Source organism: Gambusia affinis, linkage group LG14, assembly GCF_019740435.1.
Source record: "Gambusia affinis linkage group LG14, SWU_Gaff_1.0, whole genome shotgun sequence".
NCBI classification, from domain to species: Eukaryota; Metazoa; Chordata; class Actinopteri; order Cyprinodontiformes; family Poeciliidae; genus Gambusia; species Gambusia affinis.
Window position 1 is genome coordinate 24,206,047 of NC_057881.1, and position 26,624 is coordinate 24,232,670.

Genomic DNA, 26,624 nt, shown 5'->3' on the forward strand with positions numbered 1-26,624 from the left:
CATGTTGTCCGGCCCGTCTCATCGCAACGCCCCTGGTGACCTTTTCACCCCGGCTCTCGATGTAAAACTCTTGTGTGATTGGACAGAATTCCACAAGCCGGTATTTCATCAGAGAGTATTATGGGTAGTTCTGAGGAGCGACTGTCCGATGCTGTGAGGAACTATGCACTGTTGGACCAAAACACTGACCTCCCCCTGTCCAGTTCTGGTCCCATTCAGCTGATGAACGTCCCACCTGTACCATTTTTTTAACACGTCAGTCTTTCTTTCCTCTGAACTGTAAACACGTAACAGTCGTTCCTCTCTGCTGCGGTTGCTGTGCTACTCAGGTTCAAAGCAAATATAAATATATGAAAATCTATATATAAATTTATAGCACAAGTGAGAAGTTATAAGTAATTTAAATATGCCCTAAATATAAAATAAATCGCTAAAAAGTATTTACATGGAAATATATGAATCGATAAATGAGTCCATGTAGAAAGATGTTTAAAACAAACATCTCTGTTCCTTCATAGGGACTTTATATTGACTCCATTCATTTTTCATTCATTTCTACAGCCTAACACCGACCTCTACCCTAACCCCTAACCCATTACCACCACATGCCTAACCCTAAACCTAAAATAAACTCCATTCTCACTTAAACTTGATCCCCTAACCCAGGAACAACACTTTTTCTTCTGGGACCCGAGTTTTGGGCCTAAAGGGAACAGTAGGTTCCCACAACATAGTATTTGATGGGGAAATGGTCCTTAAAGATATCTAATGCAAGGCCACACACACACACACACACACACACAAACACATACTTGTGGTATAAAAGTACACACGCACACACGCCTACACACACACATGCCGAGTAGAGAGGACGGGAAATTTTCACACAAACTCCAGCAGTGTGGTACTGGCCAGAAGACAGGTGTGTTTACTTTGAGCTGTGGTTCCCAAAAGTTCAGTTTGTGGCTTAGAAAATAACAGAAGCAGAAAGCTTGACCCCGACTAAAGCTGTTTGAATGAAACGAATGTTTCCAATAGACCACAAACAGAGACAGTATTTCAAGTTAACTTCAGTCTTTGCTTTTTTTTTTTGTCGCAATAAAATGTTTCAGATAATCAAACCCAGATCATTTACCCACAGTAAATAAAATAAGTTGTTTTTAATTGATTTTAGTTATTTAGAGAATATAACCATCCAAACCAGTCCAGCTGTTTGTGAAAATATAACTACCCCATTTTTTAATCATGACATTTTTATGGTTAATTTTCTTTAGCTACAACTAAAACAACTCCAAATGAAAATGCTCATATTAATGAACTACTACATTATGTTTGTAGCACCAAGTACAGCTGGTCAATCAACCATCGCTGTGTTCAGGGAAGTGCTGATTAATAATCGAGAAATAAATATCAAGCCTGGAAACTTGATACGGTAACGGACTGAATGTTATGTTTTTAACGTAATCTTTGCTTGTCTTGCAGGGCGTAGGCGGTTGCCACGGTATCAGGTGTGCTTAAATTACAAAGAGAGAGAGAGTAAGTGGGGAAGGGGAGCAGGACTCAACATCCACCAGCTAAGTTATCAAGTTACGTTTTAGACAACCAATTGTTGTCAAATGTAAAACAGGTGTTTAATCTATTTATTTACTAATAAACTTCTTAAGCCATAAGCCAGAGTATCTGGTTGGAAATAATTTTGAATGCTCATTAAGTGAAAAGATACACTCATATGCCTAAAACTATACATTAAATGATGCATTCAGAATAATCAATCAATCAATCAAACTTTATTTGTATAGCACATTTCAGCAGCAAGGCATTTGAAAGTGCTTTACATCAAATCAAACACAAAAACACAATGCAACATAGAATCAACAATCAAAACACAACACCAAGTTCATAACAGGATGTATGAATTTCTGCCAAAACAAATATTTGATCAGAATAAATTTGTTCAGCTCTAGTCATTATGCTACTTGCATTAAGATATAATTGTATTGCATTTTATAACAACCAGTCATGTTAACTAGAAATCTACTATTCTGATAGTGTAGTCTACTACACTGTCAGTCTACTACCAGTCCAACAGTCTGACATTTAAATGGTCATTTAAATAATGGTACCATTTAAATACCATTGATTTAAATGGTATTTAAATAAATGCTGAATTAAGATCACATTACATTTTTTGTTTATTTATTTTTGCTCCTTTTTAAAAGTGACCACAGTGGATTGAATCATCACCCACTATGAGAATGTCCAGAAGAGATTCACCATGATTAACATTGACCACAACCATCACAAGAACAGCTGTAATTTCTGAACATTTCCGGACACCTTTAAAGAGCTGCTTCCAGGAAATGAAGACAACAGGAAGATCTCCCTGTTATCAGAGCGTTACAGGAAGGTTATAATGAAGGAGATGACTGACACAGTCAGAGCAAAAAATGTTAGGACTGTTGAAAGAACCTATTTTCTTAAGATAAAGAATAAGTAATTCTGTTTTAGTTTTTCAATCAGTATTTCAGAGTTACAATATACTGACCAGAAGTTAAACCCTCTGTTTGAAGAACAAGTGATCCTTTGTTTTATAAAGGGTTTGTTCTACAGCTATGTTGGTAGTTATAAGTAGTCCAATGTTTTCTACTTTACATGAGGTAAGAGATAATATTAGTGACACTGTAATAACACTTAATGACATTTTCATAACTGTTGCTACTTGTTCCCATTAATGTAAGAGGAATTATTAATGACTCTGTTATTAAATCATTTGACAGTGTAATGAAACTTAATTAAATCTTTATTGTTGGTCCTACTTGTTCTGCTTTATTTCAGGTAGGAAGAAATATTAATTACTAAGAAATTTAAGACTAAACAAAATGGCAGAGCAATATAATATTATCAGATAAAGCTACATAATTTCTAAAGTTTAATCAGTAAAACCTTAACAATTTCTTGGTTAATGTCAAGTTGTCATAACAAAGACATTTTGAATAATGTCAACTTTGTATTAAAAGTGTCATGATTTTCCAAATGACAGTCATAAATATACATGAAGACTTACTCATGTTCATGACAGGTGTTCTGTTATGTTTATGACAGTGTCATTTCAGTCTTATTCACAGCCCGTCAAATAAAGTGTTACCAAATCGGAAGGCCGTCCGTCGTTTTTGATGGATGACAGTTTACACCCCTGACCACTTTCTGACTTTATGAACAGAACATAGAAAGTGCTGACTGGAAATACTTATTCTGCCTAGTTTTAGCGTTCCACTTTTTGCGCCACTGCCTGTGATCTCGGGAAACAAAAGTGAGTGTGCTGATATGATCTGCAGCAGCAAAGAACTGCACCCCTGCTGAGCCTCACCAGACGGTCCTTACACCTGCATCTGTCCAGATACGGCCAAAGCCAACATGGGAGGACACTTCCACTGGAGTCTGGAAACACCAAGCAGGCTTGCTTTACAACTACGGTGTAGTAAGGATATAAAGTACAGGAGTGAAGTAAGAAACACTGAATCTGGAAGAGATGTTGGAGTGAAGAAATAGGCCACATTCCTGTGCAGTAGTGCAGGTGTGTGCATGTCAACAGGAATACATGCCAGGCCTCCTGCAGGGGGCTGGGGGTGGTTGGCTTTCTCAGAAAGGGGAGGTGGGCTTTAAAAAAAGAAAAAGAAAAACAATGGTTGGTGTCAAATGGTTCTGAAAAAGAGAGGAGATGAAGATAATTATAACCCCAGCTGGTAGTTTTAGTAGGAAGAACAGAATCAGGAGGCCAGTCAATAGAGTCAGAGGTTCCTGACTGTCACAGCTTTCTCTGTTCATACAGTCTGAGTGATTCAACGGTCATCAAAGTCACGGTCATCAAAGTTAACAAAACTAACGACATGATGGAAACTGAAATTGAGAAAGCATTTTTGTTAACAGAAATAAATAAAACTTATAATTAATGGGGAAAAAAACTATAGCTAATTGGCTCTATATTGTCCATTTATAAAACTAACTAAAACCTACTGAAATAACCGATAAAATATCCGTTACTTTTTTGCTTATGAATCTATGTATTAGTTTGTCAATCTGATGTGAAATTGTTGTTTTTCCCCACACACACAATTTTACAGACGGACGTTTACAGACGTTTGTCTGTAAAATAGTGACAGCAAAATGTGTGATAAAACTCCAGAGTCAGTTATTGTTCATTAGCAATAATTTAAAACATGTGTTGAAAATAGTATCTTCTGTTAAGTATTTATTACCCAATCTATGTATATATAATCACAATATAATACGTTCACCTTTTTTAAATCTGGTCCTAAAATTAACCAAAGTATGAAAAGACTAAAACTATCTTTTTAAGTAATAAAACTAAACAATATTTAACTATGGTTTTATCCTAATCTCTTATGTATTATCTCTCTCTCCCCTTGTGCCACTTTCTCTCTCTCTCTTTCTCTCTCTCTCTCTCTCTCTCCTCAGCCCGGCTTCTATTTTCTCCCCTCTGTCATCAGCTAGCCGATCATCCATTGGCTAACACATTGTTTCACATTCACTCTCCCAGTATCAATACATTTCTGCTGCTGTCACTCTTTCCTGGTTTGTCCTGTTATCTCTTCCCTGGTATTTCCTGCCGTCTTCTCATTTGGATTCTGTTTTTTCTTTAGCTTTGGTTCTCTGTGTTCTCCATGGTTTTTATTGGAAGTCTTTTGATCATCCTTTTTTCATCTTTCCCATTAAATCCACAAAATCTACTCAACGTCTCTGCCTGATGCAAACTCAACATCTAAGATGACCAGGTTTCTGGGTTGTATTGTGTCAGCTCTTAAGGTCCAACTTTTCACATTACTTCTCTCTAAATCCTCCAAGCCCCAACGGAGGGCATAATGAAATGTGACAAATATTTCTTTACACATTAGAAAATGTTCCTTTGGTTCAGAACTGCTTATCTGGAACCAGCAACTCCAGCTCTGGTGTTCACTATTTTCTGACTTGGGCAATCTGAGGAGCAAAAGCTGTGAAATGAAGGATTATTTCAGGTAAACCTAATGTCATTATGAACGGCTTCTGCAAGAAGCAAAGACAGAAAGGCTTTCAGATGAGTGTGAGCGATGACAGATTTCCAAGAATAAATTTTATTTCTAATTCAGCCGGAGAGTGAATGGTTCAATTTCATCTCCAGATTTCATTCAAAAAACGTTGAATTGTGTGACCAGGGAATCCATGTTCTGAGAGATTTCTGTTCCTGATGAATCAGGCTGTTATGTTGGGATTATGAGCCTCAGGTTTGTGCCAGGCATTAGGCCTGCAACACTGTCCTTCACAGAGGAATGTTTATTTTTTATTTATTTTTTTCAAAATATGAGTTAGCGTTAAACTTCGTGCAATGGATTTTTTTCACCTTGGCTCTTTCTGCTCCTTCTGAAATATTCACTAATGGACTTTGATTGATTTTCTCATCATGTCATACTAGGAGGCAGAGTGTTTAAGAAATGACCTCAAAATACACCCACAGCTACGCCTCCATTTAACATAAATATTTGAAATCTGATTTCAGAAGCTCACAAAGCGGTTGTGTCAGTATCTGGGTTTTCCCAGTTTGCTGAAGGGATATTACATATGTGTTTATTGTGATTCCATCCTACATAATTAAGCAAAAGTGTCCGGTCCTAGAACTCTCTAAACTTAGACTTAAAATTAAAAATTCAAAAAGTTCCCTCCAAAAAATATAGAACGTAAAACATTCAGAAAAAAAAGAAACTTAAAAAGTTAAACTAGCATAAAAATTAAATGAATTCTTTGTTTTTATTTGTGGTGTTGCAGCAAAAATGTCAATCTAGTTTGCATTTTTTTTTTTGGTTGTTGGGTGACAAATGGAGAGAGTGATGAGATATTGATGTACTTACACTTTGATTGATGTAGAGTAATATTTTAGTCCAGTGTGTACATTAGCAATGGAGCTGTTCAGAATGTGCTCTGACATCTTCACAGATCATGTTACAGTTTGTCGCCACAAGAAAAATGTCAGCTGTGCAGCAGGAATCATAATTACCAAGCAAAACTGCACAGAGCGGCTGCAGCGCTGACACAATGTCAGCAAGGCTGACGAGGAACGGAGTTTAGATTGGATAAAAAAAGAAAAATCTGATCCAACAATAAAATAAATACCCAGATAACAACTGTCCAAAGCCCCCCTGATTTATTTACATGTAACAAGCACCATGAAAACGATCCTGTCAGTGTGGAAACACGCGGCCAGGTCAGTGAGATAAGTTACTGTCACACAATTTCTTTGTTATGCTTCTGGATCTCAAAAACAGATCTAGTAAAACCAATTCCAGATATAAAGTAAACAAAACATTGACTTTTGAAATAAATACCAAATTTGGCACATACACTGTGTATGAAAATAAATGGTTTCCACTGTACCTAAAGATCAGATATTAATTAGTCATAACCTCTTGACAGAATTTTACTTGAAACAATCTTCAGGTGTGAATCTCTCTGTGTAAGAGCTTTTAAATCAGACAGATGAGAAAAACTTTTGTCCCATTTTCAGAGGGAAGCGCTGCGATCTTTTGGTGAAATAACGCCACACTTTTACGTATTTGCTGGTTTAAGCCACAGAAGTGGCACAGAAAGATGCTTTGAGACGCATATGGATTTTTTTTTTCCCTTCACAGCCATAATTTTACATCTGCTCAAAATCTGCAGGTGCCTGGATTTCACCCTGAAAAACACAACACACGTATTTGCTCCAGTTTTGGCTTTGTAAATGGTGCAAAACAAAAAAACAATAACAAAAAAACATGTAATGATGAGCATATAAGAAAATGTGCAGCTGAATGCATGTTAAATATTTTGTCACTCATCATTTTCTGAGCTACACATCAGGTCAGTAATGATTCTTCTCGCTGCAGCTCCACTCGGATCGACTCAGCTTAGTTTGGCTCATTTTCCACCAGCTCTGTGAGGATGGGCTCGTTGTAACTAATTATGTAATTAATTATGGAGATTCAATTCAATTCAAAACTATTTGTTTTATTCCAAAGGAAAATTAAACATTGTACCTCATCTTAATTCCAAATTCTTCTGCTTCAAAAAAGAGAGTTAGAAATAAAGTTTTTGAAATTTCAGTTTTCAGTGAAAACATCTTCATTGCCATCACAGCAACCCTTTCTTTTTGCTTGGCAGCTTCTCCATGTGTCATCTGGTATTCAGATTCAGAATAGCAGAGAATACCATCCATCCATCTTCTAACGCTCTGGTCCCCAGTGGGGTCAGGAGGTGCTGGTGTCCTTCTCCAGCTAACATTCCAGGCAAGAGGCGGAGTCACCCTGGACAGGTCGCCAGTCTGTCACATAGTGGAAACCAAAACCTGTCAAATATGTAGAAAAATGTCAATCATAGCCGAGCATGACATCATTTTTAATCAGATGGATTTTAAAAAATAGACAGTCAATCAATAGCTTTAAACAAATCATTGATGTGCTTTAGACCTACATTCAGCCTACAAAAAAACACCTGGTGATGTCCAGAAAACCATGAACTACTTTTCCTTCTACATGCATGACAATCTAACTTGATGTGAAACGAAATGAGCAGATAAGTTCTGTATTCTAACAACCAGAGCATCTCTGCTGTGATAAATCTCCGGCTTGCAGCTCCATGATAAACCATCATTCTGCCTGCAGAAGCTCTGTGCTCCACCAGCAGTGTGTGGTTATCACTCTACTCTGTACGTCCAGAGAGGACAGGAAGAAACAGAGCGTTCCAAACACACTGGAGTTGATATGATAAAAGCATATCTCCGTCATGTAAATGCTGCTCCAGTTCATTACGTGGCCTTCAGCCTGTGGGCTTTATCTCAAGGGAATTGTAATCTAATTATTTGTACTCTATTGGCTAATTCAGGCGTTTGTTTATCGTCTCTTTAAAGCTGAATTATGGAACTTTTATAAAACAAATATATATATATGATTTTTTTTACATACTTGATTAATATATAATACCATTAGTCATAATGGCATAATACAGTCTGCAATCTGCAAAAATGCACCAGTCCTGGTCAGAAACAACCAATCAGAGCCATTGTATTGCAGTTTTTTCTTTGTGTATGAAAATATATTTTATGTGGTTGTATTGAGATACTCTCGCTTGTTTGCTAAAGCTAATTTCGGGTATTTCTCAGCTAACACAAGTGCTTTTGGTTCACCTAGAATAGCAGATGGCTCTATTCTGGTCATTTTGTGGCCGTTGTTTCTGAATATAAAAACCTGGAAAACTAAGAATCTTCAGACATGGTTGGTTTGAGACAACGAAACATTTTTCAGAATGTGCATGTTTGATATAGGCTTCATGTTGCCTTTGGTGGTATCATAAAAGCGTGGGGCATCCAAGAACTAGAAAATTAAATAGATCTAATAAAATAGATCTTATCTACCAGTTGCTTCCTGAACAAGTTTCCAGAACCCATTTTTTACACTGTCTCCCATCTGTTTCTAGGAGATTCATAGGCCTCCTCCACCCAGAAAGAAGAACAAAAGCTGCAAACGGAAAAGCGACATCAACCAACATGACGACTTATTCAAAACTCAGCAGTGAACCCGCAGGTCTCCATTCTCCTCCTTCCTGAACCAGTGGAACTTTTAAAATGGTAAAATTACACATTACAGATAATCAGTTCTCTTACTCCATCTTTCTCCCTGTCTGTCTTTTTCTCCGCCTGTCTCTCTGTATCTGTTCTGTCCATTTCTAATAGACAGACAGGAGGACAGCTACAATGAAGGAAGGTCAGAGAGAGTGTCTGTCCACTAAATCATCCTGTTTATCTTTAACGGACATAAATGCAGCTTAATGTGCTGTTCATCTCATGTATTGAAATATGTTTTTCCTTCTTTATCTTCCAGAAACCTTTTGATGATTTCTGGAGAAGTTCAGCACTGAGACCAACTCAGAACTCCTCCATCTTGGTTTTGTTTGGCTGTTCACTAAGTCTTAAACTGGCCGAAATGTTTAAGATGTGCTGTTGGGGTTCCAATAAAGTTTTGAAAAATATGTAACTTCAATATTTGACATTGCTGGATCCCTTCCTTCCTTCAAAGGAAGAAAACGACAGACATTTAGAATTTTGACTGGTAAAACATTGTTTTTATGACTTTGACATGCAGTTTGCTTGGAAACTTTGACATTTGGGCACTTTGGTATTAGTAAAGATTATTTAATTCATTGTATTCAATGTCATATTATCATGATTGTAAATGTATCAGTTCTGTTTTTAGATCAGAGTATTTTTCACTTTGACTTCTATGTAACAAGCCAATATTGATGCTGCAAAATAATATATTATGTTTTTCTACAGTTTGTCAAATTTATATTGACAATAAAATAAAGCGATTTTAAAATGTATATGTGTATTTTTTAATTAGAAAAGTGTTTCTTTTTGAGAGTTTGGTAAGTTAAGTTGCAAGTTCACATTTAATCTTTTAAAAGCTAGCAAAACATGCAGTTTCATGAACGACTGTATAAAGACAACTTTTTGTAATTCTACTACAGGACTCCTGTAATTTTATCATGATAAGAATGTAATAAAATCACAGTAACCATGTTATATAATTACTGTGCTATTTTAAAGAAATTACAGTAAGATTGTAATAAAAATTAGAGCAAGGCTACTGTAAAAAAAAAAAAAAAAACTACGGTAAGGTCACTGTAAAGTTATTGTAATTTCTTTACTGTAAATTCTACATTGAGATTTTTTTTTACAGTGTCACAACATGGTGACAGTTTTAAAGGGGCCATAGAATCATTTTATGGCACAAACAAGTAACAATCAATTACAATTAGCCTAACAGCAATCCGGTGTTTGCTAATTGCTGCTGGCTAGTCTGAAGGAGCTGAGTGGATAAACGGAAAAGGGGGCAGGGGGACTGCTCTGTGAGGTGGAAGCTTGAGAACTACAGCTGTGAGGAGGAGTTGCGTCTCAAAGGCGGGGCTATGTCCGCCCGGCTGAATGGTTGCCATAGAGATTTCTCAAATATGCATGAAAGAATCAAGGCAACACTCTATGTGTGGCTTTGCTGAGGGAATAGCATTACAACACAGCTCAAAACATAATACTGCCCCTTTAAGAAATATGTAAAAACATATCTATAATAAGAGTTATAAACTGCAGCTTTAAACATCAGAGTCCTGTCATTGTGGTAAACTAGTCCTCGTGCAGAAGCAGAAAACCTTGAGTCAGCAGTGAGGATCATCTGTAATCACATTGCTTCTGCCTGCTGCAGGCTGGACGCTGCGGACGTGCAGCTCTGAGCTGCTCCTGGATCAGCGGAGGTGAAGGTTTCTTTGCACAGTGATTAAGGGGGAGGACCAATGGCAACAAAGGAGAGGGAGAGGACGGTGGCTCCTCCTTCAACCCCCCACCCCCCCACACACACACACCACCACTCCTCTCTCTCTCTCTCTCTCTCTCTCTCTCTGAGCTTTCTGCATGTATATAATCCCTGAGTTGACCCAGAAAAGAAACTCTTCTTTAGATCGAGAAGCCGCACAGTTTGAATCCGCCGCAGGGCTGCATGTATCCGGAGCATCAGCTGAAGGGACGAGCCGGGACTTAACGAACTTCTCCGAACGGATTTCACTTTACGCCATCGGGTAGGTGATCGCTTCTGTTCGTCCTTATAAAAATAAAATAAAATAAAATAAAAATAATAATAAAAAAAGGACAGAGAGTCAGGCAACCTTTTCTCTTTGTCCTGACACACACAGTGCGTCTCTGCGTTGTAGAAAGCAGCCGGATCTTTAGCAGGTAGATCTGCTGTGACATGATAGGTGACAGAGTGCGGCGGGATCGCTGGCTGCTAGAAACAGCAGCGCTGATCAGGATCCTGATCTGATGCTGCTGCTGCTGTTAAAGTGGATTCATGGATGCCGAGTAGAGCAGTGTGTGTGTGTGTGTGTGCGTGTGTGTGTGTCTCCAGGATTCACTGTCGCTAAACGACAACAAACACACACACTGGGGATCATTCACAGCACAACGGTCATGTGAGGAAATGTGGAGCTGTGCGTGTGTGTGTGCGTGTGTCTGTGTGTGTGAACAGGATGTGTTGTTGTTGCTGTGGTAATCGAACTTAAAGCAAGAACATCAGAGAAGACTGTGAAGGCAGAGGCAGTGTGTGTTTTGAAATCAAGAGAGAAAGAAGTTGGTGTGTAGGCGTGCACGCGTGTGTGCGTGTGTGTATTTCAGTCCTTCAAGCTGCAGTGTTTCTTCCCCCTACCCCTCACGTCTGACATGGTAGTGGTAATTCTTGAATGCTGTAATTTTTGAGGTTTTGTAATGCTCCCTGTGTTTCTGGTGCAGCTCCTCTGCCATATTTCATCCACAAACTTCACTATATTTACTGTAATAGAGCAGGATGTAGAACCTTATACTTGTGAAGTGGAACAAAAATTATGCATAATTTCTTTTTTGTTTTAAGTACAGTAAAACTTCTAACTGCTGTCCTACTTCTGTATTCTGCCCCTCCTGAGTCCGTACTATGCAGCACCACCTTTTGGCCGCAGATACACCTGCAAGTCTTTCGTGTTTTTAAGTTGGTTTTCCGTTTTGCATACGAAAAAAGGTGCGCTTAAATACTACAGCGGAATGAAAATCCAAATAACACAGGGAGCAATGCAGTTTACATGCCAGGCCTGCAGGAGGCAGTGAAAATTTTGAGCTTTCTAATTTAGTGGAGTATTTTCATAACCTTTTGCTTTTCGCTAATGGCGTAAATGTTCCACAATGAGCAGATTTTGCTTTAACACGCTAAATGAAGTGAAGAGGTGCAGCAGCACAGAAAAAAACATAGCTGTCCTCCATTATTGTTGTTGTGCCAAATGAAATATGAATGCGCAAAAAGCCGACGTGGCTCGCATCATCCAAATGTTTTTGGTTTTCGTTTAGATGGATATGAATAACATTAAGGCCCCGCGCACGCAGAAACTAACATGGCATATTTACTGTAAACGACTGAGGGAAAAAAAATCACATAAAATGTAGGTCTGCTGGACCAATTGCTGTAACACTGTAAGAGAACAACACAAAAATCACCAGTCAGAGGCATGTTTGTTATTTGTGAGTCTAAGGAAGACACGGCTGCCATGGAAACATTTATCCAATCTGGAACCCAACTTCAAAAATGATAATTTCTGGGATCCCAGGGCGCTACGTCCGTGTAGCTGCACAGCCTACATGACACAAAACGTTAGCAGATACACCTAAAATCGTCTCCAGGCCTGAGTTAAAAAACGTTTCATTCTGGAGTCCGTTGTTAAACCTTTATGTTTTTGTCCAGTCAAAATGTTCTTACCATGTAAATGAGAGACCAAAACGTTGTTGCCATGTAAACAGAAGGTCGGAATGTTGTTACTGTGTAAGCGAGACACCAAAACGCAAGAAAACATTGGCATTTTACTGTCCTGGCATTGTCCCGTAAACAGGCCTGAAACCTCAATTAGATTGGATTCTAACATCAGCTATGGACTCTTAACTTAGATCCCTGATAAGATTAGCTCTGTACTTTGACTGGGCCATTGTAACCCACAGGTATGAATGATGGTTGTAACTATGGCAGGAGATCATACCACAATTGGTTCAACCCTCGCTCCATCTGTCTCTGTTGTTGTGTCCTTTAGCAAGACACTAGGTGGTCTGTGGGTCCAGTGGCATCGGTGCACGGCAGCCTTGCTTCTGTCAGGCTGCCCAGAGCCACTGTCCAGTAGCTTGCCACCATCAGTGTGTGAATAGGTGAGTGACTGAATGTAGTTTGATGTGCGTTGGGGTCCTCTGGACTTGATGGACTCTGACCAGCCTCACTGTCTTCACCATCATGTTTCACTGTCTGGATGGTGTGTTCAGAGTGCAGTGGTAGCTTTCACCACACAACATTTTGCATGCTGACCAAAGAAAACCAGTATCTGGCCTCAAGTAGCCAGGCCACCTTCTTTTGCTGCTCTCTTTCATGGGTTGTGGCAAACTACAAACAGAACTTCTTCCATAAAAACCAAGAGACACAAATTCTTTATCAATAACAAATCCACCAATAACAAATCTGTAGAAACACTGAATTCCAACACAAGTTCTTTTCTTACTAAAAAATGATCATTTAAAGTTGGGTTTTGCCATACTGTGTATAATCTGTTGACATCATCGGAGAAATAATTATGGCTATGTGTTTCCACGTCTTTTTTTTTCAGGGAAGACATAACAACCATGGCTGAACACATGACAATGCCCATGTCTCACGGTTTCCGGTTGGGCATGAACGGACCAGTGCAGCACAACGGCCAGCCGGGCCTGCGGGGGCTGCCCAACGGCCAGGTGTTGCACTATGGCAGGAACCCTCAGAATACCACAGAGGGGGTCATGAGACAGAGACCGAACCTTATGGGTCAAGGAGGCATGGGTGGCCCTGTGAATGGAGCTCCAATGACCAATCATCACCATCAGATGATGCATGGGAACATGATGTATAATGGCCAGGGCCAGCAGCACCACCACCACCACCACCACATGCACCCCCAGCAGCAGCAGCAGCAGCAGCAGCAGCAGCAGGGCGGACACCCGCCGCAGTATGTCCCTGGCAACCTCACATCTCAGCAGCTCATGGCGAGCATGCACCTACAGAAACTCAACACTCAGTATCATGGACACCCGCTGGGGTCAGCCAATGGTCACCACCTGCCCAACGGGACACAGTACCGGATGGGGCCCGCCCAGCTGTCCGGCATGCAGCACATCGGCACGCCTTTCGGGGTGAACGGAACGGACATGGACCTAATCGATGAGGAAGTTCTGACCTCGCTGGTGTTGGAGTTGGGCTTGGATCGCGTTCAGGAGCTGCCTGAGCTCTTCCTGGGACAGAACGAATTTGACTTCCTATCAGACTTTGTGTGCAAACAGTCGAGCACGGTGAGCTGCTGAGGAGAGGAGTGTGGTTTGTTCCACCTGGACATCCAAAGAGCGACTGAGTGGCCACAGTAGCACAGAAAAAGCAGACAATCTCTCTGTTCTGTTTGGGTGTTTCTATGTTTATGTACATGACCGCGATGAGTGCGCCTTCAAACTGACCTGCCTGCTAAACGGATGGAGAATTGTAATGAGTAAAAAACAGGGAAAGTGCCAGGTTTCGGTTTCCTTTAGGGGGGAAGCCAGGAAGATCTGTCGCTTTTGGATAAATCGAGGCATCCAGATGTAGATTTTGCCTGTAACATCTGGTCTTTAGCACATGTGCCTACAGTACCAAAGCTTTGGGTTAGACTTCACAAACGCAGTAGGGAACGATGACCTGATGATTCTGATTCTGTGGCATTTGTAAATGTGTCTTAGCTCTGATTACACTGTCGACTGGTAGCAAACATCTTACAGTTTATCACAAGCTAAAACTCTTCTGGGAACATTTATGCAGGAATGAAGGGAGTTTGGTATGTTTTTTATGTGAATTTTGAAGGCTGGTTCTTCAAAAAGGAAAAAAAAAAATCTACGCATATAAAGTAAAGTGATTAAGGTGAGGTTTGCTAAATTTCTAAGTGGTTATTATGGGGTTATGTTGAATTGATTGAGTAATCATCTGGAATCTCTTTGGAGTAATGTAGAGGTTGAATGATTCTTCGGCCCTGACCTTTCACCCCAGCAAGTCAGAAACTCTCCAAAATCCCATTTTTATTCTGATCAGTTAATGCAATATGTTTTTGCTGCCAGGCTTATCTCTGAACACTGTTCCACCTTGGAGTTGTTACTGACAACATGTCGAAAATGTCTGAGGTTCTTTCAGGCTGTAAAACCTCCAACAGATAACAGAAAGGCTGAATTTAGTAACTGAAGGTTTCTGTCTTTTATTCTTCTAACTTTCAACATAGAACACACTGGATTTGGAAATATTTGTAGCCTTTAGCTTTCTCTGAAACTGCGGTTGTAGTAACGCAAGCGGCGCTGAGTTAGTCATTTTTTTAAGCGCTAAAGGTAATTTCAAATGTTAACTTGTAATCATTTTGTAAATTAAAATAGTAAAAGACTGTTTTACACTGACTGAACGCTCTCTCATATACACACACACAGTGTGACACTCCAACAAATAATGTTTGTGGCACTGGAAAGGCTAGAAGGAAATATTTAGGATGATACGTATTTGATATTTGATATCATTGTTCTCGAAGAGAAACGGGAATTGATTAAAATGAATATTAGCAGAATAAAACTGAGGTGGGAAATTGGCTACGAAAATGTGATCAGTTCATCTTCAGATTAAAGGTGATTTCACAGCTGATGGTCCGGTAGACTCGGTTTGATTGGGGAGTGCCAAAATTTGTTCCATGCTTAACTTTCACGCTTCGCTTTGTCAAACGAACCAAACACTTTGAAAAACCTGTTGCCCTCCTCACATGTGGTGGCGCTGCATCAAGAACCACGGAAGGAAACAACACTAAAACCTCTGAAGAAGACATGACAGCAATTTCCTTCTCCATGAAGTGTAAACAACAATGGAGAAGAGTCAGATTTTAGTGTGGATTATTTTTTTTTGGCTGCTCAGACCATGAGTCATTTCTCCTGCTACCACTAGACTAGCATGTTTATTTTGGTTGAATTTACCCAGAATACCCTGTACTGTGGTCCACTTCCTGCTATTGTAGGGATCTCATATACATTCAAACTGCATCAGAGTTCTTTTCCACTGAACCCAGACCTAGGTTAGTAGATGGACCAGGATTGATTTTTTGGTCCTAATCAGAGTTTGATTAGCATTCACACTTCCCCAAACAAACTGGACTTTCTAGACAAACGGACTGGAGTTGGATTAAAGCAGACTGAACAGGACTGGTGGGAATGAAGTATAAATGTATCAGATTTACTTCAATTATTGTCTTGAAATGTCACTGCTATAAGTCAAATGCATTTGGCCCAATTCGTATGTAAGAATAAATGTATAAAAACTAACAAAAACACAAATTTATATTGTATTTCTATACAAATTTGCAAAACAGACAAAAATGCCTCATCACAGACTGCATCTGTATGTTTTTAGAGCTTAGTTGTTGTTATTTTCCTGTGTGTCTGTGTGTGTACATCAGTGCATTTAAATCCCATCGAACGACGTCCACATCCACACACCCGTCGCCTGTTCCATCAGGCAGACCTGAGCGTGTGGACGCTGCGCTCACTCGCAGCACTTAGCTTAATCATTGTTAAAAGCTGCCTCTACCTGTAGAGCCGATGTTCTGGAGCTCTTGCCATGTCTTATAGCTTTGCTTCCTCGTCTGCTGTTCCTGCTGATCGGAGTTAGACTACATGTTTGTCACGCTTGTCTTAATTGAGCTGGTTGTGGATGCTCTCTGATGACCCGGTCATTGGAAAACCAACACACTCTATGGTGCATTTTTCTTTTTCTTTTCTCGGTGTGAAAACCTTCCGCTCTTGCAGGGTCAGTGTCAGAGGTCAGCGCCCAGTAATCTGCTCCTGCACGGCTGCACTGGCGCCCCCTGTCTGTAGAAAACAAGCCTGCTGGTCAAAAACGGTGATGACCACCTCACTGTCACAACGATTCTGGCCTAAACCCAACGGTGGCCTGATTACTGTATTGTATCTTTGTACTGTAGGCTAGAGGTGAAGCTGATCTGAACACATTTAAGGTACTTTGGCAGAAAACTCTAAATCAGTGGCTGATATTTGATGTGCTGACAAGAGATTATACCCTTTGTTTTCTTACAGTGTGTAGATACAGTAGAGCGGTGGTTTAGGGGGCGTGGTCTAAAGCTTTCACATGGACTGCATGTCTTACTTGAGGAATGCTATCACCTTTCAAACGAGCTACTGAGAATGTACAGACCGCCGCGTTGTGGGAACCTGTCTAAAGATGGTAGATTAACGTGAGATTGTACTTCCTGTTCCTACCCAGAACCCCTATCTCCTCCGTTTCTCACCCCTCCCCACTTCCCTGACCTTTTTTAAAGTTATTGATTCTATTTTAAGAAAATGTATTTATTTTCAAATAAAATATTTATTTAAAAACCATTTTTTTCATTGTTTCTTAGTCATGTACGTTGCCCCTGTCGGCCCAGCAGATCGAAGACGGAAGAACAAAACACATCAAGATAAGATGCACATTTGAGGAAACACATGTGGAGATTTCACCTTTGTCTGAGTTGTTTGGTTTTAAATACGTCCCGCCCTAAACGGCATAAGTAAACACAGGAGTAAAGTTCAAACCTCACATTGCGAGCCAGCACTGGAAACAGAGGAGTGTTTTCTTTTAGTTTCACATCAGCTGACGACCCAAACACTGGACCCGAATGAGAGTTAAGAAGTGTTTTGGAAAAAGATTTCTCAAGTGCCAACTGATCCTATCACCTGATTGGATAATTTAAAATGATGACACCAGACAAACAAAAATATTATGTGCACATTTACTCTGTATATTCATTTTCACTTTTATCCTGACATGAAGGTCCATCGTGGAAAGTCCAAAGAGCCACTTGTGTCTCCAGAGCCACAGGTTTGCAGACCCCAGATGCAGCTGTTCACATGAGAGGAGGCTAAAGCTAAAGAATTTGTGATCAAACCTTTCCCTCAGCATGATACCACCACCTCCATGCCAAGCTGCTGTTACAGTGTCTATTCCTCACCTTGCTCAGTCCAACCAAGCAGGTCAAAGTTGACTTTTCTGATCATAAAGGTTTTCACCATTTGAGACAGACCTTCAGCATGATGCTGCCATCACCACACAGCCCTGGAAAAGAATCATTCAAAGGAATCTTTAAAACCGTAAATTAATATAATATTTATGCTCATGCTGAGTGTAAGTAAGCTTCTGACTGACAGTATATTCACATATGTTGGAACTACAAAGTTAATTATGTTTAAAGATACATTTAAAAGGGTATTTTCAACAAAAACTTTTTTTTTTACCAGTGCAGTCTTAAGTTAAAATCCTAACGATTGATCTTCTGTTCCTGGTGGTCTGTTCATGTAATAACTGTTGTTGGCTGATAAAACTTTAAGTGAACAGATTCTCTGTAAGGAAACATTAAACCAGATTATCACGTCTAACAATCAAACCCAGTTCGTTTTCATGACAGATCATTTAACGCAGAGACTCTCAGAAAAGTGATTGCTTCACGCATAAAAGGGAATACGCAACCTTGCTGTCCAAATAATGATAAAAATAATGAGAATGATAAAACAAGAGATAATCATCCAGAGGATGGTGATTATAGGTGGGCAGATCATGATCCACTCTCCTTCCCAAACCCTGGTATCACAGGAGCAGGAGCCGTTCTCCCTCCTCTCACCCTGCAGCAGAGTGACGCATCCCAGTGTTCACTCTGCTAATGTCTGATTTTTACTCCAATTCTTCAACTATGTCTCGCCATGTGCCAAAGCAAGTCTCATCACTTTCAGCTCTTATTCACTGCATGACTCACCTCAGTAATGCGCTTCACATTCGAAGGCATAATAAAACCAAAGATGTGCAGTGATCTGAGGAATGTGGACACAGGTACTGACTGCAGATGTGAGATCATGGGGAAGAGCCCCAGTTATGAATCAAATAAACTATTTGTTTTGACTTCTTGATGGAACTGAACAATGTCTGAGCAGAGGCAGACTAGTATTGTTTAAAAAGTGTGTGTTCAGGTGAATCAGATGAAGTCATAATTATAGGTTTGGATGTGTGTGAAACCTGCCTTCATCTAAATGGGCCTGAAGCAAACAGAAAAACAGCTGAAAGTGGAACTTTCAACAGCTGCTGCAAACCGACAAAAAGAGTAACCTAAAGAAAAGATCTGGATGGACGTTGTCTGACACACAGATTCAGTTTACAAGAAAGCTGGGAAATGGACACCAGGGCATTTTAACGGGTTATGTGCTTACATGAAAGACGTTGAAAAGACGTTTCAGCAGGATTTCCAGATATAAATAGATCTTTCACACCTCAAACCATAATTTCTATTTAGAAATCTTGAAGCTGTGTGTTTTCTTTGAAACATTTAGAGTAAATTGGTGTTTTTGTAATGGCAAAAAATGGAATGTTTCAAGTGAAATTCTTTGAAAATGAATACAGGAACAACCCAAGGCTCAGTAGTTGACCTGCTTATTTCTTAGTTTACAGAAATAATTAAAGATATATTTGTTCTAATGGATGTTTTCTGGTTTATGCTAAATGATGGAATTTGGCATAGAGAGTGCTGTTTGAAAGTAGTTCAAAGCTCACAGATGTCCAAAGGTTTCTTGCTGCTAAATTTAAACGCTTCAGCTCATGAATAAATTTTAATATCACATGATGATTTTATTTATTGAGAGAAAACAGCCTGTTAATGTTTACAATACCTTCTGATGAGTTTGTTAAGTTGCAGTGGAGGTATTCTGATCTGTCCAACTTTTTTTTTTTCCTGAATTATTTAAATTCAGGATGGACGAATGTGTGATTTTGAACTTGAAGTCTGTTTAAGGTCACACCATCAGCAGCTCAACCAGATTTCCACTGAATCTCAAAGGTGCAGATGTCTGTGAAGAGCTTACTGTGCTTTGGTGTTCATTAGAACCATAAACCGGACTGCTCTCATTACACAAAGCACTCTGCAAACAAAGGCAGCGCAGGCTGCAGCTGCTGAGGGAGAATGGGTTGGCTGAGGAGGCCCAGGCGACGCCTGCTACTGACTGATGAACAGCAACGCAGGACATGAGACATGAAGCAAGGACACTGTGATCTACGACTGCCTGTTGAAAACAGATGTCTGATTTAAATCCACAAAGAATGTTGATTTTACAAAGTCCACTTAGAAGCAAATGATTAAAAAAAATAAACTGAGTAAGAGCTTTTTCTGTCCTGTGGCATGATTTGAAGCCAGACTGATTTTCAGTTCAGTTTTCAGTTAATTCCATTTTAGTTCCCATCTTGGTGCTCTGTGTCTGAGGTGACATTTGTTCAGAACAAAGCCAAATGCTACTGTTGGGTTATTTATCCCAACAACATAGATTCTAATTCGTTAGAGGACCATTCAATGCGTCCATGTTTAATGTCAGCCGGTGATTGCTGGCCTCGTTCTCCTGCAGAGCAGAAGCTCAGTTTGTTCAGTCAATCTTGAACTTCGGAGCCACTTTCACACACACTCAGAGTTTAACAAGTCAATATTTGACATGGCGTGGCTTCTGCAGCCCGACCTTTGAGACGAGAGCTGTGTGAAGATGGAATGGTTCTTATTACAGATGATCATGTTCAGGCTAAATTCTTTTTCATTACACTAAGATAACCTACTCTGATAAATATAGAAACCTGAAGCCCCAGCTTGGTGTTTTTTCTTTAAATAATGTTCCCCTCTTGTTCCAGAGCGTTCTGTCAGTTTGTGTTGGAGGTGATGTAAGCAGATTTCATTTTAATAAACTAATAAACATGTCAAACATCTTATACAGTCGTTACAGCAAATGGGTCAAAAATAACTATTCTATTAGATAATTAAATGTAACCTTTGAGCAGGTATTAAACACACTGTTCATTAAGCTCATGTTTCTGTTTTTAACAATTTGGTTTTTATTGGTCTGATGTAATATTCTATTTTTAAATATCCTGTTTTATAAGTGTAATGGAAAATCATCATAATTAACAGAAATAAAAGCTTTTATTCCATCTGTGCAATTCATCTATACAATGTGTTTCACTTCATGATAAAGTTCCTAAATTAAATGGACTTTTTAATAATATTCTAATTTATTGACTGTGTCCACATGTGCAACTAGCAGCATTCTATAGAGAAAAATGTACTTTTTTTTCTTTTGGAAAAAGTGTTTTTTCTTTATGATAAAACCTAAAAAAAAGGGGGAAAAATAGTTTCTCGTTAATAATTCCAGCAGATTTTTTATGGATATAAAGCAAAAAACATAAGAGGGCGTCATTTTTTTTTTCAAAAGGCTCTAAACCTGTTTTTATTTACCTGGACAGAGAGCAAAAGCTTCTCTTTGGATTGTAAAAGTTGAAGATCTCTGGTCCAGATCACATGTTGTCAACATGCTTTCAGAACAACATGTCAGCTGTACATTTTAACTGCAGAACCACATTTTGAACTCCACAATCAAAACCCCATAATTCTCCTGTCATGAAGCTGAACTTCAGTTTAGTGGGCAAATGTCTCCCAACTAGAGGTGAGTGCTGCTAAACAAGCAAAGACAGGAGAAGCTCCATGCTGACCGTCCTGTGTGCTTCATTTTATCTGAGCAGACTTTGGACCAGGCCCTCTTCTTGGTTTCGTCGTTTTGTTGCTGTCCAGACGTCAGCAGCTTCCCCTCTCTCCTCAACCCTCCACCCGTTCCTAAGTGCGTCAGCGCTCCTTCCTCTCACCCCCACCCGTCTCTTCTCTTTATCCCAGCCCTCTCCCTGTAACACCTCAGCCCGGCTCCCGCAGCTCGCCGTGTCCTTGAGGACTCTAACTACAGGCTCCCCTCCCCCCACATGCTCTCTCTCCCTCTTCACTCTGCTCTCTGTTTTTACATCTTAGCTACTAACAGCTGCTGGTTACCGTCTTCCATAAAACACCTAAATAGCAGAGTTCCCTGTGGAATATTTGAACAAATTTTCTCATATTGTGGCTCATTATCGTTTCTTACAACAGAGATCAGTAACTTCATTTGTAAATTTATCAAACATGATTCTTGTAATTCGATTGCTTTCTTATTTATTTTGTTTTTGTTAGATTTTAAGGTACGTTGACCAGACTACAGAGTTCCAGCAAAATGGAACTGGTGTTCCAGCAATTAGTCTGTGTTCTCTAAACCGTAACACAACGTCACACTGTGGATCGAAGTACCGATCCAGGTACTCTGATCAGTCCCTTTCTGTCTTTTTAGCGTAATGAGATTTTAAAGATCATCTGAAGGTCAGTGGACAACAGATTGAGCCTTTCAGCTCCTTATTGACTGTTTTGTTCAGGACTGTTTGTGTCAATTCCATCCTGTGTTTCTACTGACATGGACACATTAGGGACAAATGAACGAGGCAATATTATCTGTTTTCCAGGCACATTTTATAGAACAGAGAAGAGACTGTGTTACCTTTAGTTGTCATAAAAATACTGAACATAAGAAGCTGGACTTAAAAGTAACTTTGCAATTTGATGTCCATGACTTCATCATTTGGGTTCTGTCAGCTTGTAATGTTGTGTTGAAACAGAGAGCAAGGCGGGCTAAGACCCTCCTCCTGGCTCTGATTGGTTGTTTCTGACTGAGTTTTGTATTTCTGCACTTGGTACTGGGAACACTGGGACAAGGCAGAGGAACTCAAGTTTAGAATATGGTTTTAAAGGAACAATTCTTTTAAAAATAAGAGTTAGAGTGCAGCTTTAAGGTCCGACTGTGGAAATAAAGAGGTTCTGCTGCCTGAATGTCAACATGAAAATGAACGCTCTCAGTTCTGGATTTAAAGATTCACTGATGTTTTTGTGTCTTAATAAATTGTTCCAGGTCATTTACTCCACTGTGGAGCGTCGTTACAGAGCCAAATTATTAGAGCTAAAAAACTGTCGGAGTTCTGTAAACACTTTTGCTTTTTGTTTATTTGAAGCGTTGGAAAGCTTTTCAGCATTTTGTTTTTCTTTGTAGAAAAGAACAGCAATCAGCGGGAGAGGAAAAAAAAAAATCTTCATTCAACTTGGAGAGCAAAAGTTCCTCAAACACCTCAGAGTCTTGATTTCACTGAATGATTCAAGTTCTCTTCCCAGAGTCCTGGGTGCAAAGAAAGGCTCTTCTGTTGACATGTTCAAAAAGACAAAAACAAAACAAGTTCCCTCAGACAAGATGGCCTGACTGCCTCCTGAGCTCTGCTTTGTAAACAGACGATGTGCTGCAGAGCAGAGAGAAAATCAGAATTAAGGGGGGGGGGGGGGCGGCTGGGAAAAAAAAGAGCTTCCCTGGGAGAATGACAGGCTAAAAATACATCCTGTGTGCCTCTCCGAGGTCACTCTGTCATTTTGATTTGATTGGAACACGGCCGTCACAGCCATCTTCCTCCTGAGCCTCGCTAACAAGCCTGGCCTCGCTCCGCCAGAGACCGCTCCAGCATCGTCCATATCTCAAGCACTTATTATCCTCTTACCTCCATCCTGATTCCCTCACTTAGACAATCTACATGTCATTTGGAAACCAGAGAACAATTCAACAAGAGGGTTTTTTTTTGTCTGTAATGAACACTTTATTTTGCCATAAAAAAGAGAGAAATATCTACTGAAAGTTTCAGACTTTGAAAACCTCCATGTTGGTTTCCTCTGGTGACTGATGCTGATCAGCTGGAGGTCAGAGTCCCTCCACAGCTTTACAGAAACCTTCATCTTGTAAATATGTGACAGGTCTGCTTAGCTGAGTCATTATTGCTAGAGGACTTCCATAACAAGCTGAGTAAACATTAACCGCCAAATCTTCAGAGAGCAAAGGAACAAAAAAACAAACAGTTTAGGATGTTTAAATGGATGACTTCGGCTGGTGGCTCATGAGCAACATGGTGGGGGACATCAGTGGGACCCATATGGTCACTACGTTGCACTGCACCCTGTGAGTCACACACACACATGGAACATGGAACATTTACACTACAGGTCTACAGAACCAAGTACAGCTTTTATTCATTACTTTTAAATCATTTTCCTGGGTAAAACGTCCTGCAGAAAGTATTCACACCATTTGAAATTTTATGTCAACAAAGTTGTTACTTTGGAGGGAAATACAGATGAGAATGATGAGGAAAGGAGCATAGCATGGAAACCAACGAGAATTGAGCCACAGATGTGATTATGATGATAAATAGAGAAAAAATATTAAAAGGAATGGAAATTATTATTTTTGACTAGAATAAGAATGTGACATCTGCGGTTAATATCATATTAACGATGTTAAGTACTGTTACTTCCTTATTACATCCTCAATAGTTTCTCTCTCTCTTTCTGTGCATTCATAATAGTCTGAAGAAGTCTGACATTTGAATTGGTGAAACATGTAGAAACCGTTGTGTAAAGCACAGTGGTGGTGGTGTCATGCTGTGCTTTTCCTTAGCAAAGAGCAAGAGGAACTAAATGTTGAACCAGTTAGAGGCTGCAGAACCTGAGACTGGGCTGAGCAGGACATCCACCTTGAACCACACAACGCTTCATTTGTTTATTTATGAAACATCATGAAAGCCATAAGAAAGAATATCTTCTTTGTATTGTACAGTTCTGCTGAACCACCCTGCTCTACTTTGTGTTCAGTCTGTCACATCAAATCTGAATCAAAACATTTAAGTTTGAGGACGTTCGGTTTCTAAGTTAGGAATTAAATCCACGGGAAAATGAACTGCAGCCGTCTTCTTTATTTTCCACAGACGATCTCTTGTGTTATGAAAGACTCTTTCAGCAAGTCTGTCATTAATTAACCTTGTACAGGTGGCAACTGTGAGGAAGATCTTTTACAGTCAATGTTATTTATCATCAATCTTTCAGCATTTAACATTAACACTGTCTTGTATGAACCAGGACAAGGATATGTTTCACACTTTCTGCCATTGAACGGCTTGGTGAAGCTAATAAACCCCCTTTAATAAATGTTGACTGACACACGAGCACACACACACACCCACACACGCGCACATTTGTGACGGCTCCTTTCTGACGACACCGGCATGAAAACAACAAAACACAACGTGACTGTGTGTGTGTGGGCAAGAGGGGAGGGAGGAGAAGTTTCTGCATGGTAAGAAAAATTAGTCAGCCGCCCCCATCAACCCGGCAGGCTGACTGACACCGAGCCACAGCTGCTGCTGCACACGGCTGGACTTCAGCTCAGCCAGCCACACTACAGAGCATCAGACAACATAAAGAGCAAAAACAATAATAACCCCTCACAGATGTTTGTCACATGGCCGGACAAAGAACTGAGCTGCTAATGCGACACTCTAAGCTCACCAACCTCTGAGGTTATTTAATATATCATCCAAACAGGCTCATTAGCAAATCCTGGTCTATACTCTGCTCATGTCAAAAAAACAAACAAAACAACAACAACAAAAAAACACTTTCACACCTGTTGTGTTTCCATTAAACAGGAAGAAATTGGAATCACACGTGAATATGCTTGTTAATAATGAATACATTTTGTCATTAAAAGTCATAACAGCAATGGATGTAAACAGGTACATGAGATACATTCATAACTCATCATGGTGCTGGAGCTCATCATCTATCAGCCAATCAGAGGAGAAGTTGGAGTCTTATTCAGGCACAACAACAGTCTGGCTACATATGCAGCGTTTTGGGTCAACTACTGTTGGTGATTTTAGAGAAGAGTTATGATTTCAACATGTTGGAATGACACACAAGTTTTTATGATGTGTGTTTCTGTGAGAGCTCTGGTGGAGCCCGGTGCACGTTGTCTGAAACAACAAAACAAACCATCTTCCTCATACTACTTCTTGTCATCTTCTTCATTGTTTCCACCAGTAGTAGCATCCAGTTGTTGATCATGTGACTCGTGTGTTGTAGTTTTGCAAAATCTATCTATCTATCTATCTATCTATCTATCTATCTATCTATCTATCTATCTATCTATCTATCTATCTATCTATCTATCTATCTATCTATCTATCTATCTATCTATCTATCTATCTATCTATCTATCTATCTATCTATCTATCTATCTATCTATCTATCTATCTATCTATCTATCTATCTATCTATCTATCTATCTATCTATCTATCTATCTATCTATCTCTATCTATCTATCTATCTATCTATCTATCTATCTATCTATCTATCTATCTATCTATCTATCTATCTATCTATCTATCTATCTATCTATCTATCTATCTATCTATCTATCTATCTATCTATCTATCTATCTATCTATCTATCTATCTTAGCCTAATGCATTAAGTTTTGAATGAATTTGAAGGATTTGACCCCTGCCCTACATCTGCAGCCTTCCTGTGTGTTGTAGATAAACTGACCCTGGAAGTTGAGTCCAGAGCACATTCATGGTCAGACAGCAGAAATCTGTCAGCCTCCTGGCAATGTGAGTGGACACCTGAAGGTAAAGCAAGCAGCCCTCCCCAACCCGACCCGTCTAACCCCTTCCCCTCTTTATCACCCCCCCATTCGCTCCCCGTGACTCAGAACAAGCCTTAATAAACCAATGAGTGGGCCCAGTTTACACCGAGAGGCTAGACGCTGTGCTGAAACACTGTTGCCCCCTGCTGACTGTGGTGTGGCACAGCAACCAGCGCCATCTACAGTTGAAACCAGAAGTTTACATACACCCAACAAAAAGAGTTTTTTTTTGTTTCTCCCAGTCTGAAGTTAAATCAAACTTTAATTAGCTAAATGCCATAGCAATAAAAGAAAAACTATGTCAGTTATTTATTAATTTGTGAAAAAAGAATTAGTATCTCTTAAACAATGAGAAAAAGTCCAGATGATGACATGTTGGAGATTCTGCTAGGTTAACGAGACCATCTATGAATGTATTTATATATTTATCAGGAGTTTGTTGCTCCAACACCTGAATGAGATGCTGACGTCTCCTCTGATTGGCTGATAGATGATGAGTGCTACAACTATGACTGACTTATGAATATATCTGATG

General features: G+C 39.6%; 1 protein-coding gene across 2 annotated transcripts; it reads left to right on the top strand.

Moving 5' to 3' along the window:
- Nucleotides 1-10,421: 10,421 nt before the first annotated feature.
- On the top strand, nt 10,422-17,044 carry cited4a (Cbp/p300-interacting transactivator, with Glu/Asp-rich carboxy-terminal domain, 4a). Of its 2 annotated transcripts, XM_044137737.1 has the most exons (3): nt 10,518-10,650; nt 12,673-12,784; nt 13,234-17,044. In XM_044137737.1, the coding sequence occupies exon 3, from the start codon at nt 13,250-13,252 to the stop codon at nt 13,958-13,960; it is 711 nt and encodes a 236-aa protein (XP_043993672.1). In that variant the 5' UTR covers nt 10,518-10,650; nt 12,673-12,784; nt 13,234-13,249; the 3' UTR covers nt 13,961-17,044. The 2 variants fall into 2 exon arrangements, with proteins under 2 accessions (XP_043993671.1, XP_043993672.1); XM_044137736.1 differs by lacking the exon at nt 12,673-12,784 and having other exon boundaries at nt 10,422-10,650.
- The last annotated feature ends 9,580 nt before the right edge of the window (nt 17,045-26,624 follow it).